Genomic DNA, 18,417 nt, shown 5'->3' with positions numbered 1-18,417 from the left:
TTATTTAAGTTCCTACTTTGAGAAACAAGGCCGGGACAGTCGCACCATATGATTTTTGCTGTGTTTGTTTGAAAATTCTGAAGAAATGAGGAATGAAATGTTTGTATGTTCACATGAAGCATAATGTCCTGCACAATATTCAGAAGGTTTTTGACAAATATATTTTTTATTTATACATGAGTGACACTGAGGACAGCCAGGGACACCATGTCACGTCACCCACCCACATGTCTAAATACTTAATTAATACTTAATTGGCCTTATTGGCACAAGGAAAACATACGTTTACATAAAAGGCAAAGGAAGAGTCAAAATATAAAAACTGTTGAAAATGGGGAAAGAGCCTACAGTTGGAGGGGGGGGGGGGGGGTAGCTCTGGTCCATCTAAATGAAACACATTAGAGCAAACACATTAGAGCTATGGACCAGAGCTAGAGGTGTGGGGGGGGGGGGGGTACACGTCATTTTGTAAACAGTGAGTCCGTGACGTCGTATTGCATCGTTATATACATGTTATAAAGCTTTTTTGAAACAAGTAGCACTGTAGCAGCATTTTCTCCCTCAAGAATATTGAATACTATATAGGCCTACTTCCACTAGGTGGAGGTACGCGGCTTTATTACTGGCACAACGCAGGCAGGCAAACGAAGAAGTCAAGAAGAGCATCCACAACAATCCACACAACATGGCGACGTGCATGAGTGTGATGATCGCTCGGCTCGGTGTCACAACCACACTGCGTGCATACAGACCGGTGGTGACCTGCAGGCGACATGCGAGGCAGCAGCAGGGGACAGATCGGGTGCTGCTGTCCACCCCGCATCGCCTGTCTCACCGTGACCATAGCATCCGCAGCAGTCTGTATGAGCACATCCAGGCAGGCTACAGTGACAAGCCCCGCATAGACATGTCAGAGCTGTGTGACAACCCCGAGCAGGTCATAGCGAACGTGGAGAATCGGAAGGGAGACCTGCGAGGGGATGACGTCAGGGAGATGGTAAGGTGCTTGTTTTATGTGTCAGAGTGACAGCAGGGCTTCTTTCTTACACGTTTTAATTTCAAGGTCCATCCATTGGGAACCCCCCAGAGAATCCTGAGGGTCCCTGGACCCTAGCCCCTCTCGGGACCCTACGTAAAACTTTTCTGATATTTTGTTGAGTTTTACGTTGGGTCCCTGCTCACTACTGTATTTTCGTATGGGAATTCCTATACGCGGAAGTGGAGATTCTCTCTAAAATAGGACCCGCGGCATGTGACGCCATTATTTTCCTTGAGTTATTCTGAATTCGGTAACTTTAAGTAGCTATACATCCAGCTGCGAATATCTCCTGTGGCGCGGAAGCCGTTAAGTATTTTTAATCTTTGTTTGACCGATTTGGTCGCTTTATTTCTTCTTGTTTGTTTACCGTTTATTGTACCGCCTCCCGGTGTGCGGTTGGCTTGTGCGGCTACGTCCCTGCCTCTGATCTGCTGTGTCATAGCTATAGCGCCACTAGCTAGCCAGATAGGCGGTACAATGAGGTGTCAATAAACAAGGAAGGAAAAGAAGAATCCAAGCTTCCAAATCGGTCAAACAAAGATTAAAAATACTTAACGGCTTCCGCGCCACAGGAGATATTCGCAGCGGCATGTATGTGTACTTATACTTTACATATTCAGAAAGCCTCACACTGAATTATATCGTCATAGAGCGCGGGGAGCAGCGAAACATGTTGTTTATGTTTTAAAATGGGTGCGTATCAGGTCGCATGGTACTGCTGGAACAGGACCCCATGGTCTGTGTCGTCAAAATGTCAGAAACTTCAGTACCATTGGGTTCTGCTTGGAGGGCTACCTGGACCCCATGAGCCAGTGTTTTTTGTTTTGGCTACTCAATTGTTCTGCCCCCATATTCTGAATATTGCTGAACCATTGGTGCTAAAGCGGGTTGCCTGTACTGTTGGAACAATATTGAAATTGTATATATATTTGATCACATCCAGTATTGTCTTGTTATTACGGGTGGCAGTGGGTCAGCGGTAGCCCTCCAAGCAGAACCCAAATGCTACTGAAGTTTCTGACATTTTGACGACCCAGATAGCATTGGGTCCTGTTGCACTACTACCATGCCACCTGGTACGCACCCATTCTTAAACATAAACAACATGTTTAGCGCCTCTCCGCGCTCGGTGACGACATATTTCAGTGTGAGGCTTTCTGAATATGTAAAGTATAAGTACCCATACATCCCGCTGCGAATATCTCCTGTGGCGCGGAAGCCGTTAAGTATTTTTTATATATGTTTGCCCGATTTGGAAGCTTGGATTCTTCTCTTCCTTCCTTGTTTATTGACACCTCATTGTACCGCCTATCTGGCTAGCTAGTGACGCTATAGCTATGACACAGCAGATCAGAGGCAGGGACATAGCCGCACAAGCCAACCGCACACCGGGAGGCGGTACAATAAACGGTAAACAAACAAGAAGAAATAAATCGACCAAATCGGTCAAACAAAGATTAAAAATACTTAACGGCTTCCGCGCCACAGGAGATATTCGCAGCGGGATGTATAGGTACTTAAAGTTACCGAATTCAGAATAACAAAGGCAAGAAAATGCCGTCACATGGCGCAGCTTCTATTTTAGAGAGAATGATTACTTCCGCATTCTGGAATTTCCATACGAAAATATAGTTCTGACCAGGGACCCAACATAAAACTCATAAAAATTTCAGAAAAGCTTTATGTAGGGTCCCGAGAGGGGCTAGGTCAGCGGTAGAGTGACCGGATGGTAACCCCAGGTTGCCTCTTCGAACCCCGGGCTCCCCCAGAGTTAGTGTTGAAGTAATAATAACTTTATTTATATAGCACCTTTCTAGGCATGAGCAAAAATTCACAAGAAAAATAAGGAAAGTAAGATGATTTATCATAATTATCGTAATAAACCAGAAATAACCATACAATAACCAACAGCAAAATAAATAAAACATCAGCAAAGAGGCAGGGAAGGAGGTATTAAACAGGATAGCCGCAATTTGCAACTCTAGATTTTTTTACAATGGGTTGAATCTAGAGTAGCCCCTCTCGGAACCCCCTGGGTCAGCCCAATCCGAACCGAACCGGGCTGACCCGTAGGGTCCCTGTGCGTTACTTTGTTTTCGTATGGGAATGTTGGAACGCGGACATAAATATCCTTGGTAACATCGTGTCTGCGCCGTTTGACGTCTTCTTTTCGTTTGAGTTATTCTGAAGGTGTCAACTATAAGTACCTATACATACCGCTGCAAATTCTCTTGTGTTGCGGAAGCCGTTAAGTATTTTTAATCTTCGTTTGACCAATTTGGTCGCTTTGATTCTTCTTGTTTATTTACCGTTTATTGTACCGCCTCCCGATGTGCGGTTGGCTTGTGCCGGCTACGTTCCTGCCTCTGATCTGCTCTGTCATAGCTATAGCGCCACTAGCTAGCCAGATAGGCGGTACAATGAGGTGTCAATAAACAAGGAAGGAAGAGAAGAATCAAAGCGACCAAATCGGTCAAACAAAGATTAAAAATACTTAACGGCTTCCGCGCCACAGGAGATATTCGCAGCGGTATTTATAGGTACTTAAAGTTCACACATTCAGAAGCCCTCAAACGGAAAAAAGTCCTCAAAGAGCGCAGAAGGACGTATCCGAAGGTGTTTACGTTTATTTATGTGTGCGTACCCGGTGGCAGGGTGGAGGTGGAATAGGACCCCATGGTCTGGGTCTCAAAAATGTCAGTAACTTCAGTACCATTGGGTTCTGCTTGTAGGGCTAAATCTAGAGTTGCAACAGCCTCCATCCACTTCCTATTCATCTTTTTTGGTTTGTGATCTGCTCTTAAATGACGTTAAACTCACCAACATTGCAGCTGCAGTCCAAGCTTGAATTATCCTCTTTCAATCTGCCGAGCTTGTTTTTCATAAAAATCCCCCGTAGACATGTTATGAGCTACTTTCTGTCCAAAATATTCCACAAGTATTATTCCGAGCCGCCATTTGTATTTTTTCAACGTGCCGTAAAACAAGATGTGAGGGGGATCGCTTGTTTAATAGAAGGCTGCGCGTGACGGGGCGTCGCTCTGCGTCGGCCTCTTCTTTGGGTGTCTTACCTGCGCAGGTAAGATTCTATTAAACAAGCGCTCCCCCTCACGTCTTGTTTTACGGCACGTTGAGAAAATACAAAATGGCAAAATCTCTCTCTCTCTCTCTCTCTCAGGCCAAGGTGTGGCAGCAGCTGCAGGTGGTGAGGAGGGACATCTGTGAGCTAGAGCAGCAGAAGAAGCATATCAGTGACACAGTCAGAGCCCTAGTGGTCAGTAATCAATACCACAAGTACACTGACTACTACACACTACTTAATCACAAGAAATCGTCGCTGTTGGGGCAGAAACCTCCTATCTCCATATTCTAACTTTTTTACTTGATCATGCTACTTGATCAAGTACCAGTTTTGGACATAATGAGGTTTCCACCCGACAGGGACGAAATGTGATTGCAATTATTGATTTCAGTGAATCTTGGTTCAGATTTCAGCACCATTAAAGGTAGGTCCTTATTAATCCCACGGGAGAAATACAAGTTTCAAGTCTCACCCAGTTGATAATTGCTCAGATCAGATGGTCATAAAGGAGGGAGCTCTCAGGGACCATGGGCCCTATTTTCGCCAGTGCCTTAACCCTTATCCCTAAACTGATTTAGCCAAAAAACTATTATATTTGAACTGGGGGACTTTTGGTGTAGTAATGGTCTTATTATTATTTAATTTCAAGGTATTAACAAGGTCTTAAAAGTAATTAAATTGAAACTTCAGTAATGTGCAGATACAATGTATTCACTTACTGTATGTTGGTTTGTTTACTGTGGAGTGAGAAAACAATGCACAACTAGAAAAAGTGCCCTTCCGGGCACAGGTCTCCACCAGGTTATCCACAGATCCGTGCAGTTAGAGGTAAAAACACTTTTCGGCCAGTTATAGCGCCACCTTGAGGCTGAGTTGAAATTGTTCATGTGGCATTTCGTCCTCGGCCTAGTGGGAATGTGGGTGCACAATTTCACGGAAATCACGCGATGTGTTCATGATTTGCAGCATTTTGTTTGAAACTGAGCACTCCTGTGAACTTTGGAAGCCAATCTTAACCAATCAGGATGGAGTCTGATAAATGTGAAAGACCCGTTTCGTTGAATGGCTCTAGAGAGACTGTGTACCAATTTGCGTGATGTTTGGACAAAATCTGTAGGTGTACTGTGCAAAAACTTGTTTTGCACAAAGCGGCCTCCTGGTGGCGCTATAACAGGCCGTTCTGGAAAGTTTGGGGCAGAGGTTCATGGTTGGCATCCAGGGAGTGTGTGTGCAAAATATGGCATCGACCGGGTTAACGGTGGCTGAGATTAGCTGTTCACGGACACACGGACACACACACGGACACACGGACACACACACGGACGGACACGCGGACGGACGGAGTGCAAAACATACTCTCCCCACATGCCTTCGGCCTGGTGGAGACAATAAGCTAATCATCTGGGGACCCTTCAAAATACGATATGATCGGCTGCCCACCATTAGATTAGGTGATCAATGACACAATGGAGTTTCTATTATTTAGTTATTAGTATTAATATAAAATAACATAATCTTATGTAGTTGACATTTCATCTTGTATCTATCTCCACAGGACCACAACGACAAGAAAGCCCTGGCTAACGTAAGCTAAACTTAGCTAAACATCACATCGTCTCTTGAGTCAGTTAGTGTTAACATGCTTATAATCGCCTAAATCTTAATTATTTGAGATGATCGCAATTATGTTTTGTTTAATTATCATTACATACAATGTTCATATATTTAAAAAAAATAGTGGAATACGCATCACGATCTGACGTGTTTTCTGCTTGTAGATTGGCTATTTCCACTTTTAATGTTTATTTAATGTTATTATTAAATAATGTTATATTTAATTATTATGTGCTTATTTGTCATATCTGCCCTGTGCCTTTTTTTCTGCCTTGTTTTATGAAGCCTTTTTATTCACAATGTTCCAACACAATTAAATGAATTGTTAATCGCAATCATTTGAGTGGCAATTAATCGTAAAAGTAAAATGTCAAAATCGTGACAGTCCTGTACTTTCGTCATAATGATGATTTGTCACTCAGCTGCCGGAGTACAACCAGGCTCGGCAGAAAGGTCGAGACATCCGCGTCCGGCTCAATGACCTGTACCCCAAAGAGACTGAGCTGGAACAGGAGCACTACAGACAAGCTCTCAGACTGCCCAACACCACACACCCTGATGTGGTGAGCATTCACGCACGCACAGGCGAACAACATGGCCGTGTGCCAAATTATACATTAGGCTGTAGTCGTTGAAAACGGTGTGGTCGTTCCAAGGTTATTAAATCTCCCCATTTCCTATTCCAGCCAATCGGAGAGGAGAGCCAAGCCAGAGTGCTGGAGCTGGTTGGGGAGAAACCAGGTGATGTGAACCTGTGCTTCGTCTCTGTCGGGTGGAAACCTCATATGTCCAAAACTTTACTTTACGTTACTCTTCAGGATGCAAATTTAAAAATAGCAAAAGTAGCAGATCACCCAAGCGTCTTGCATTTCAAGCTTGGAGATCTGACTTTGTGTGGTGCTGTAGTATAATCAAGTAGGACGTTAATTTATGTCACAAAAGGTTAGAGTAGACCATGGAGACGGCAACGGCTTATTTATGTGAAATGCACATACTTGGACTTGTCATCTTGTAACATCTCATGCTTCATTCTCGTCAACGGAAACACATTCAGGGCTACATGTTGACCTCCATTTTCTCTCCATTTTTCTACAGTCTTTGAGTTCAAACCCAGAGGCCATGTAGAGCTAGGGGAGAAACTGGGGATTTTAAGGCAAAGGTGAGACTTTTCCATTTAAACATTCTCCACAATATCTGCTGTCCATTGTCTTGTAAAGTTTTAATGATTTTGTGTAGCTATTGTGTTATTTCGTAGTGTTATTAATTACACATATTATGTAATCTTCACATAAATCAGATATTTTATTTGGAATGAGGTTTGTGTTTAACTTTGTAGATGACATACAGTCAGATCACTCTCTCTGGTATTTGCCCTGTCTAATATTGTAGCTAATTTTCATTTCCTCTCTAGCGTGTAAAACAGTGTCCCCTAATACTTGTGTATTAAAAGTATTAAACAAATCCCAGGATGTAGGAAATAAATTACCAAATACATTTTTGACGGCAACTCCTGTCATGACCTTAATGGAACATTTTCTGTGCATTTTTCTACTGTCCAGAATAACTTTTATACTGATTGTCCTTGTGCTGCATGGTGTGTATAAACCATTAATTATGGATTGTTTTATCTTCCAGGAATCTGGCCCATATCTCTGGCCACCGGTCGTATTATCTGAGGGGAGTGGGAGCCAGATTGCAGACCGCTCTGCAGAACTTTGCCTTGGACATGTTACAACGGCGGGTAAGTCTTGTGTGTGGCAAAGACGACTATGAAGTCTAGATATGAACGTGTGTAGTCATTTTCCTCTACTTGACTGACTGCACAACATCAGGCCTCTTGTTTGTCTTGCCACATCTACAGGGCTTCATCCCCATGGTGGTGCCAGACATTTTGAAAGGAGCCGTTTTCGTGAGTACCAGAACCTTGCTCTCGGCCCGGGCTGCCGGCGTGGTGGACCGGGCACCCTAAGCTGCTATGCTGCGTGCCACTTCCAATCTCTCCTCATTTCATGTCACTCTACTGTCCTATCAATAAAAGCATGAAATCCCAAAAACGAATCTTTAAAAAAAGAGGAAAAAAAAACATACTCTCTCCCCATGCCTTCGGCCTAGTGGAGACAAAAATAACTTTTCTCTCCCATTTGACCTTGACCTCAAATTAGTTGGGTTGACATACCTGGATGTCGTTGTAGGACGCACAACAAGCTAGAAACGCGTCACTCCATGCTGCATTTTCGAGCTTTACTTGCAGCTCTGCTATTTCTTATGCTTTTGGATGACGCTGTAGTATGGTCAAGTATTAGGCCAAGTAGGGTATTAATTTACGAGGAAAAACCCCCCCCCCACAACAAGTTAGATTAGCATGTGGAGAGAAGAGGTTTCTGCCCGACAGCAATGATATACACAGCCCCTCCCCCTTTCTCTCGGTCGTCCCCTTCCAGGAGGGCTGTGGTATGCAGCCCAATGCTCATCGCTCTCAGGTGTACTCCCTGGACCCCGACCGCTTCCCTGACCTCAACCTGGCTGGAACTGGAGAGGTAGGAGTGGCAGGTAAGGTATACTGTATGCACTCCTCACAGTACAGTAGGGTGGCATGTGAGGCTCACAGTAAATCACCAAGGAAGGACTGCGTAACCATATTGGATTGGGCCATGGTGGACTTGACTTTCATAATGGTAGTGTGCGCTGCTGACACCCGAGGAAGTTAACCCATTTTGACCTGAGATCAAATTCTAAAAATGTCTTCTGCATCCTGACAGTTTTCTGAAAAAGCTATGTTTCTATGTCAGTCGTTCTTCGATTTTTAGCTAAAGCATAACATAATGCTAACACCAAAAGGGGTTCCCACCCAAAATGGACATCAGATATCTGACAGTTAGTTGGTTGAAGCTTGACTGTATGTGTATATGTAATAATATCCTCTCCATTCCAGGTTTCTTCATGGACCATGCTGTGAACTGGAAGGACCTGCCAGTAAGGTGACAAAGCACTTCTTCTGTTTGGGAGTTTAGTCACTTAGAAGTGTATGAATGACGGCACATTTCTAAATGGAACTACTGTACAGCAGGGGTATTCAACTATAGATTGGCCAGGGGGACACAATTGTAAAATTACTTTTAAGTCGGGGGCCACCAGTCACCAGACCAGACAGAAAAAGGAAATAAAAGTTCATGGTTTAACTGGTTGCTTAAAGATGGAGTGCCGTGATTTTTTCCCACACTTAAACATGATCATCAGGTGTATTTAGGTGTATATGAGGTATAATTTTTTTCAAAAAAGTGTACAGTATTTGTTAAAATGATGGTTTTATGTGGACACACCCACCAGTTCATTAGGTATGCGTGAGTTTAACCGTAGCACCACCCACCTAATCCAGTCCCTCCGCCTCCTCCTTTAAGACCACCCACTTGTCCTAGTCCCTCCCCCTCCTTATAAAAGGACAGCCCATGGCTCTGCCCTTTTGTTTACAAAATGACAAATTGGTGTCTGTAATGTAACAAGAACTCATGTTTTTGTGAATGTTAGAAGTGAACACTGAGATATCGTATAAGCACCATTATGCACTTATACTGCCACCATCCATGTATAGGCATATAATCCACGCATCCATACCATATCAGATCTGTTTTTTCTGATTTTTTATAATCATTTATTTATTTCCACCAATTATATTGACCCTATTGTCACAATCAGCTCAGCTCATCATCCAATTAAATCATAGTTTAACAGCAGAAACAATTAGTTTGATAGATAATTTAGCATGAATAATTTTATTAATTTGCCAATATATTGTAGGCTATTGATTTCCTCCAGCTAAGCACCCTGGCATTAAAACTGTCCTTTATTGACAAAAAACACTTGCACTGCCCTAGGCACATGATGCTCTGGACAGAAGACTCTCCACTCTTGCTCTGATCAAACTCAATTTACAACATGAATGTTCCTTCTGACTGCATTGAGTTTCAGCAAAAGTCGCCAGATTTAAAGAAACAAGCGGCCAAGTCCACAAAAATAAGTCACAGAAATTGCCTTATTTATGAAAACGTTTCAACAACACCAATCCTTTTAACAACATCTAATCTGAGGGTCCTTCACATGAACCATTGGTCAAGTCAACCACATCTCCCCTGAAAGTTACTTATATGAAAACAAGCCCAAGTCGCTTGTAATAGCCAGACATGGCAACATGACTTCCAGCGCGACACAACAACAGATTCTAATTCTTGACTTTACAGCCTCGTATTATCGTATACGTATTAGGACCTACATATTGACTACAACAGCCAACAAGAATGCACTGTGACATACACTCTGTATCAAAGCCCGACCACTGTGATTATAAAAGAAACAACCTACTCCTTGAGAACAACAAGAGCAACTACAGCAGAGCAAGTAGGCTATAAGGCTGGTTTGTTGTGGTTTCCTTGATTATCCTGAGGACCCGACTTGAACATTTACTTGCTTCCAATCTAATGAAAAACAGTCTGCTCTGCTGTGAACTGGTAATGTGTGAAATGACTGCCACACAGTTAGACACAGAGCAGCAAACTGGCTGGCTGGCTGCGCCGTTCAGTTCACACGTGTGTATGTGGCAGGCAGCTCCGCCCACAGAGGTTGTCGTATTTAAAAATATATATAGAGGGGGAGGTGCGTGTGTGTGTGCAACATTTTTACGTCACACTATCCGTGTTTACTTCATTGGCCCGTTTGACCGTCAAGGGTTCAGCCTCCAGGAAGAAACCCTAAATACAAAGTTATTACACCATTGCACATAAAAACTACTCCGGGGTGTCTAATGAAGTACTGTACCCCATAGACACATGAAAAGCTGGAAAAATACAAAAATTGTGGCACTCCATCTTTAAACGGTTAATTTATTATGTCTTTATTATTTCCTTTGTGCTTGGTACTAAGGTAGATAAAAAACTTTTGGTCATTTTATTGTCTCCTAACTGCAAGCACGGAGCAGCACGTTCTACCGTTGTTTCCGTCGGTCCGTTGGTGTGTCTAATCTGCGTGTGCACCCCCCACCCAATGGCCTCCCGGGCTGAATGTCATGATGCCCTAACTCTAAACTAATGGTTCATGAAACACATCATGAGAGCTTGTGCTCTCTCTTCCTCTCTCTCTCTCTCTCTCTCTCTCTCTCTCTCTCTCTCTCTCCCCTCTTCTAAGACGAAAGTAGACAGAAAATTGGTCCAATTTACAGTATAGTGAGAACCAATTATATGAAGATAGGCTGAAAATCGGTGAAGTCTCTACTTTTCTCACAAAGACTCTTCCATGCCAGGCCTTTACTATTTTCTCAAATCCAAATAGAAAATGCGCAAATATAGTATGAAGCAGTACAGTATGTCACCAAAATGGACATAATTATGTCCATTATCATCCTAGTAGGACCTTTATAGTACATAGCAATGGACCTGATGTACTATAGCACACAACCCTTAATTATTAACCATTAACACGTTTTGGTTAACAGTTATTAAAAACGTTCAAAATATCATGTCATCCTGTTCAACCAACCATCCATGAATATGGAATGTGTTCAGGGCCAGTTGAATGTCACTGCTGTACATGCAATAAAATGGCAATAAATTAAAAAGACAAACGCCAGAGCTATTAAATTGTCATTAGGACAACATTAGTCGGAAATAAATAATTTATAAAAAGCCTGTCTGTGAAAAAACACAAAGGTTTCTGCCCGACAACAACCACATGGTGTGTCATTTCCTGCTACAGGACTGTGTGCAGCAGCACCTGTTACAGAGCAGAGACAGACACGGGCAGAGAAGCCTGGGGACTGTACCGAATCCATCACTTCAACAAGGTAATGCCAAACACGGCTCTTATGGAGTGTGCACCCTGTTGGTTAACAAATAGACAAGAAGAGATCCGCACACCGAGCTTCGGTATCGATACCTGACGAAGGCCCCTGAGGCCGAAACGTATTGTATTGTCTTCCGCTCCGTTGTCATTCAATTGTTTTAGGAGCTTTTAAAACGTTGTGTGTAAACTGCGGGCGGATCTCTTCTTTTCCTTTCTCAGTTATCCTTTTTGATCCTCCACCCGTTGAAATTTGTGGTTGTGCGTGCACCTCTTGACACCTGTGTGTGTGTCTGTCTATCTAGGTGGAGATGTTTGGGGTGACAGCAGATGAGACGGGAGAGGAGAGCACTCGGCTCCTAGAGGAGTTTGTCTCTCTCCAAAAGGAGATATTTTCCTCTCTGGAGCTACACTACAGGTTGGTAGTGGACACACACACACAGACATTCTCTCTCTGGCTCTGGCTCTCTCTCTCTCTCTCTCTCTCTCTCTCTCTCATTGCTACATCATTGTGTTGAGCAAGTGGTTCTCAAACGTTTTCATCTCAAGGACCCCCAAAACAAACCACCATAAGAGAAGGCTTTTACGTACAGCTGTCAGAAGCGATTCACAACAAGGACCCCTAGCTTGATATGCATTAGGTTACGGACCCCCATTTGATTCCATTGTGATCTCTGGGACCCCCCGATCTACACTGTAGTATCATCTGTGTTCATTTGGTTCCATTTGTAATGTACACTCCACTCCCAGAGTCACAGATCCATAAGGGTCTGAACCCCTTCAAGGACCCCTTGAAGAAGACTTTGAGAATCACTGTAAAGTACTGCATAAGTTGTGTCTTTGAATATTTTGAATCCAAGTGATACTTGTTGTTTCTTTGTCTGGCAGGGTGCTGGACATGCCAACACAGGAACTGGGTGCTCCGGCCCACAGGAAGTTTGACATTGAAGCCTGGATGCCTGGGAGGGGCAATTATGGAGAGGTGCCTGACACAGAACTCATAGGAATAAAGGGACACAGAGAGACGGATGCAGAAATCTCCATATGGGCATAAAAGGGACACAGACAGATGGGTGGAACGGGTACTCTGACACGGGTACAATGGGTATTGCGTAGCCGGGTGGGGGCATGGATCTGCAACTTCCATCGATAACCCTAGCACAGTGGTTCCCAAACTGGCGCGTGCACCCCTTGGTGGTGTGCGAGCGCCTTCTAGGGGGTGCACAACATGAAAAGGCTAATGGTAATGCTATGGTTTCATTTTAAATATATTGACATATTATGCCAATATATGGCAAGTATGTGCAGAATATAACCTATGCTGCATATATGCCATATTCAGGTTCATATATGTGCACATATGTGGATAAATAGGAAATGTATGTCTATATATACCGTAGCTTATGCCAATTATATTTCCATGTCGGGAGGCAGCCTAGCATAATAACAATTCAATTATTTACTTTTGAGTGGTCATATAACAAATTAGTAATAATAATAATAATAAAACTTTATTTGTATAGCACCTTTCATGACATGAAATGCAGCTCAAAGTGCTTTACAGAACAATGGAGAATAAAAGAAAAGCAAGGCAACGACATTAAAAAACAAGCAGTAATGCAGTACATTGAGGACAATAAAAAATACAAGATCAATTAAAGGCAATGTTGTAGAAGTGGGTCTTGAGCTGAGCTTTAAAAATGTCTACAGAGGCTGCCTGACGAAGGTACTGTGGGAGCTTGTTCCATGCCGACGGCCCGTAGAAGCAAAAAGCTGCTTCCCCGTATTTTTTAGTTGCCATAGTTTTTGGCAAAGCGAGCAGGCCGGCAGTGGAAGACCTTAGGGGGCGGTTTGGGACATATTTAGGCAGGCAGTCATGTAGGTAGGAAGGTGCGAGACCATTGAGAGCTTTATAGACAAGTAAAATAATTTTTAAATCAATCCTAAAAACAACCAGTGGCCAGTGCAGTGATGCCAAAACTGGAGTAATATGTTCTCTCATCTTAGTTGTAGTTAAAACTCTGGCTGCTGCATTTTGGACAAGTTGTAATCTGTCAGTAGTTTTATAATGTTTCAATTTCTTTGTAGCCGAGTGTGTTTATGTTTATGTGTGTGTGTGTGTGTGTGTGTGTGTGTGTGTGTGTGTGTGTGTGTGTGTGTGTGTGTGTGTGTGTGTGTGTGTGTGTGTGTGTGTGTGTGTGTGTGTGTGTGTGTGTGTGTGTGTGTGTGTGTGTGTGTGTGTGTGTGTGCGGGTATCTCAGATCTCCAGTGCCTCCAACTGCACAGACTACCAGAGCAGACGCCTCAACATCCTGTATGAGAGAGAGGACGGCAGCCTGCAGTATGCTCACACGGTAAGACCGTGCTTATTGTCTCCCAAACATCATTAAAATCAGTGTCTTGAGACAACTTGTGATTTGACATTTAAATAAAATGTAATTGAATTGAACGCAGGTTTAAAGCGGGTTTAGTGGTTTTGACACCTCCATGAATGTCCCTGTCTAGGTGAACGCCACAGCGTGCGCCATCCCCAGAACCATCATCGCTATCCTAGAGACTCACCAGACTAAAGTAAGATGCTTGGGTGCATGAACATTTCTACGCGATGGTATCAGCTATCTGTATGCTCGATGTAACTGATCTTCCTCCTCCACCCTCCTCTCTCTCTGTCTCATGCAGGAGGGAATGGTGCGTGTCCCACGAGCCTTGCAGCCCTATCTGGGTCTGGAAGTGATTGAGAAGCCAACGTATACTCCACTGAGATACATCGGACCCAACCAGCCCAGTCGACTGCCCAGTCGTACTCCCAAGACCACATGAACTGTACTTGTATTGTACTGTCACTATTGCTGTCAAATGTTTGAGCGGTTGCGAAGATCTGCATCGTGGAGCCTCTCAGAGGCCATGCAAGTCATAAGCAGGAGCCACGAACACGGACCGCTGCAGGCTACAGTAGAAGATCGCACAGGAGTATTCTCTTAACTTGAAAGACACAAAAGCCTTATACCCCTCTTGGAAGTGAACATCATCCCACCAATGATGGGAAATTATGAAGCAGAGGGCTCTCTGGCATGAATGCATCGCAACCAAGTTGCTCTCCACTGACCTGTCACTAAAAGAAATACCATGACGAAAAATGTTATTGTCGACTATACCTTTTTACACTGACGAAAACCAAAAGACTAAGTATATTGACAATTTTGTCAACAAATAAAAACTAGATTAAATGTTAGGGAGGGACTAGCGGAGAAGAAATCCAGTAGAACTAAAAGACAAGTCATTTTATGTTTGGTTGGGCTCGGGTGCAATCAGCCATTACGACGCCATCAAGGCACCGCGTCAAGACTAACACTAAAACAATTCAGATGACTAAAATATGACTAAATTACATTTTACTCAAAAGACTGACTGTGTCAAAATCAACACTGATCCCCCGGTTTCACAGTCATTGTAATCACTATAATAATGTGTTTATTTGATAGCCAAGCTAGTAGATTTGCTATTTTTGAAACATTGTGAAGATTTGTGCAAATGGGTAACCAAAATGGACCCTTGTATAGATCTTGAGCGTGTAAAATTAAACCAAATATACCCTTACGAGTCCATTTGGTTTCATGTTACGCTCTCAAAAGTTAGCCTATACAAAAAAATTATCTGTTCATTTACAAGAAGTCTTACACATTTAGATAATGTAGAAGTAGGCCTATTGTTATTTTGGTCAACATTTGCCTCCTATAATACATATCAATAGGCCTACAGCCAGCATGAAATTGTGGACAAAATCTTATCGACAACAAAATATTCAAAGTTTTGGGTCTCAAATGGTCGTCCATGGTGGCCCACATGGCGAATAAATAATGGACCTTGATGTGAAAAGGGTGGGTGTGTACTGTGTAGCCTATAGTGTGGCTCTAGTCTGATCTGATCTGGCGGCCGCCTCATTACTCAACCGGCTGGCTGACAGACGCGCACAACAAGCGCTCCTCAATCTCCGTGTAGCCTACGGACCTATATATTCCCTCAGCAGCGGCCAGCGGGCGTGTGGGGAATCTGGGGATCCGAGGAGGGAACACTTGCCCGTTTATTTCAAGGTTACCCTCCATCGGGACCGGACTGTTCCCGTTAGCTACTATGGGAAGACCAATATTTACACTGCTGCTACTCTGCACAGCTGTCGGAGGTAAGAATTCGTAGCTTTATAAAGCCACATGATGTGAAGTCTTCTATACGGGGCGCATTATTGGTGTTAACCACGGAATCGATACTATATTGTAACCCGATATATGTTTTTGCTGTGCCTAAACGCATATTTTATATATTTGAAAGCGGCTTGAGAATAAACAGACGTAGAAGACAACGTTTTAACGTTTTATTTTTTATTATTTTACGATCATAGGCTTACCATCCATGAATAAATAGCCTACGTCTGAAATCTAACATACTGTATAGCAGCTTATTTAAAAAAATGGAAATCAAAGGAGACGTTGCAAACAAACGGTCCCATCCATTGGCATGATTGGCTCATGTTACATAATAGCCCATTTCGTATCCTTATTAGCCTATATGGAATGGATGGATGGATATAATGAAGGCGAGTTATTCCCCCCAGTTTAATATATTTGGCCACATGTTATTTGTAGGAGGCATCTTAAATCATACTAAAATATTGATTATGCGTACGGTTTGCTTTTACAACGGCCGCCGGTAGGGAAATGTCACATGGAGTCCTAAATAGCTACGGATTATAAAGCCACACAGGTGAGAGAAAGTGCGCACGTGGGCTCATAAGAATTAGACAAGGCAGTGATCCTATCTGCTGTAATGCTGTGTGTGTGTGTGTGTGTGTGCGCGCGCGCGCGCGTGCGTGCGTGACTGACTGTGTGTTTCGGCCCGGTATTCACCATAAAACCCGTGCTATACCGTGCCAAACTGCCAACACTGTTACCAGATTGAGTGCGAGAAAAGCAGCCGAGCCAGGTCTATATGGAAACATAACCAAAAAGCCACCAGCCTGTTGGTGTGTCACATATGTGCCGTTTTGGGAGTTACCAAGCTGCCTCTAATGAGTTCTTATTAATCACAAATAATAATAATAATAATCATAAATCTGAACATTTCCACATACATTTGGACAATATGTGCAGTGGGCGGTGACGGGGCGATGTATGATGCATCATCCATCCACTGTTTATGATCACTATTGTTACACACTCATCAATGACCTACCAATTAGCCCTATTGATCCCACTGACCACAGGATCTTTTTAAGTGCAGTCAAGCCCAAACCACACCAAAAGGTCAGGTTGGGACAAAACCGTTTTTAAGATAATGAGTTGCATTGGTGTGTTTATACATTAAAAAACGTTTTGTCCCAACCCGACCCTTTGGTGTGGCTTGGGTTTAGGGCACAGCTGTGTGTGTGTGTGTGTGTGTGTGTGTGTGTGTGTGTGTGTGTGTGTGTGTGTGTGTGTGTGTGTGTGTGTGTGTGCGCATGTGCGTGTGCGTGTGCGCGCACCGATAAATGGAACAAATAGTAGTTTTTCAAGTAACTAATCTTTGGGGTTGCTTTTAGGAAACACCATGCGATTCTGCAAATCTCTATAACTGAGTAGATGAGATCAAATGCTATGCTTACATGCAGCTTCTAGTCAAATTATATTGTATTATGTATTTAAGTGAACACACACACACACACACACACACACACACACACACACACACACACATATATATATATATATATATATATATATATATATATATATATATATATATATATATATGCGCCCTGGTGGGAGGAAGCCACCTTCTGACTGACTGCTCTGCCAGTAGCTAAACCCCTGGAGAGCTGCTCCCAGAGAGAGAGAGAGAGAGAGAGAGAGAGAGAGAGAGATACGGGGGTATAGGGAGAGGAAGAGAGAGAGAGATAGATAAGGGGGTATAGAGAGAGAGACAGAGAGAGAGAGAGGCAAATTGAGATGGAAGCAATAATAATAGCAACTAGAAAAAGTGCCCTTCTGGGCACAGGTCTCCACCAGGATGAGCAGATGTGAAAAATTCCAGGCAAAGGTTTTTCCTTGGCCTCTAGGGAGTTGGCATACAAAGTTATCCACAGATCCGTGCAGTTAGAGGTAAAAACACTTTTCGGCCAGTTATAGCGCCACCTTGAGGCTGAGTTGAAATTTTTCATGTGGCATTTCGTCCTCGGCCTAGTGGGAATGTGGGTGCACAATTTCACGGAAATCACGCGATGTGTTCATGATTTGCAGCATTTTGTTTGAAACTGAGCACTCCTGTGAACTTTGGAAGCCAATCTTAACCAATCAGGATGGAGTGTGAGAAATCTGAAAGACCGGTTTCGTTGAATGGCTCTAGAGAGACTGTGTACCAATTTGCGCGATGTTTGGACAAAATCTGTAGGTGTACTGTGCAAAAACTTGTTTTGCACAAAGCGGCCTCCTGGTGGCGCTATAACGGGCTCTTCTGGAAAGTTTGGGGCAGATGTTCATCGTTGGCATCCAGGGAGTGTGTGTGCAAAATTTGGCATCGACCGGGTTAACGGTGGCCGAGATTAGCTGCTCACGGACACACACACGGACGGACGGACACACGGACAGACGGAGTGCAAAACATACTCTCCCCCCATGCCTTCGGCCTGGTGGAGAAAATAATAGAAGCCTCAAAGAACACTGGGATCCGAGAAATGGAAGAAAAATTCACCCAGTTGGAGAAAAAGCAAGTTGAGATGGAAATAGAATTAGATGCCCTTAAGGACGACACAGACTTTGAGGAAGTACGCAGGGAGACAGATCTATCTCTCCTCTATGACCGGGTAAAAAGACTCCAGAAACAAATG

At 43.3% G+C, this 18,417-nt stretch overlaps 1 protein-coding gene across 1 annotated transcript; it reads left to right on the top strand.

Annotated features, from left to right (window-relative positions):
* Positions 1–686: 686 nt before the first annotated feature.
* sars2 (seryl-tRNA synthetase 2, mitochondrial) lies at positions 687–14,939 on the top strand. Its single transcript, XM_083772409.1, has 16 exons — positions 687–997; positions 4,218–4,313; positions 5,677–5,706; positions 6,158–6,298; positions 6,422–6,476; positions 6,831–6,894; positions 7,371–7,476; positions 7,597–7,644; positions 8,177–8,285; positions 8,668–8,713; positions 11,478–11,565; positions 11,867–11,979; positions 12,450–12,543; positions 13,823–13,915; positions 14,067–14,132; positions 14,241–14,939. Exons 1-16 carry the CDS (start codon positions 698–700, stop codon positions 14,379–14,381), a joined length of 1,590 nt encoding a protein of 529 aa, XP_083628535.1. The 5' UTR covers positions 687–697; the 3' UTR covers positions 14,382–14,939.
* Positions 14,940–18,417: the final 3,478 nt, after the last annotated feature.

This window comes from Protomyctophum parallelum (assembly GCF_964188405.1).
Source record: "Protomyctophum parallelum genome assembly, chromosome: 9".
NCBI lineage: Eukaryota > Metazoa > Chordata > Actinopteri > Myctophiformes > Myctophidae > Protomyctophum > Protomyctophum parallelum.
The sequence above is the reverse complement of the archived record's forward strand: the minus strand, read 5'-3'. Positions and strand labels throughout refer to the sequence as shown.

What these genes read in the sequence shown, in the direction of transcription:
- sars2 (XM_083772409.1), top strand. Translation starts at nt 698, where the DNA reads ATGAGTGTGATGATCGCTCGGCTCGGTGTCACAACCACACTGCGTGCA. An exon ending in GCTGGTTGGGGAGAAACCAG is followed by an intron (nt 6,477 to 6,830) that starts GTGATGTGAACC and finishes ATTTTTCTACAG; the next exon opens with TCTTTGAGTTCAAACCCAGA. An exon ending in TCTCTGGAGCTACACTACAG is followed by an intron (nt 11,980 to 12,449) that starts GTTGGTAGTGGA and finishes TTTGTCTGGCAG; the next exon opens with GGTGCTGGACATGCCAACAC.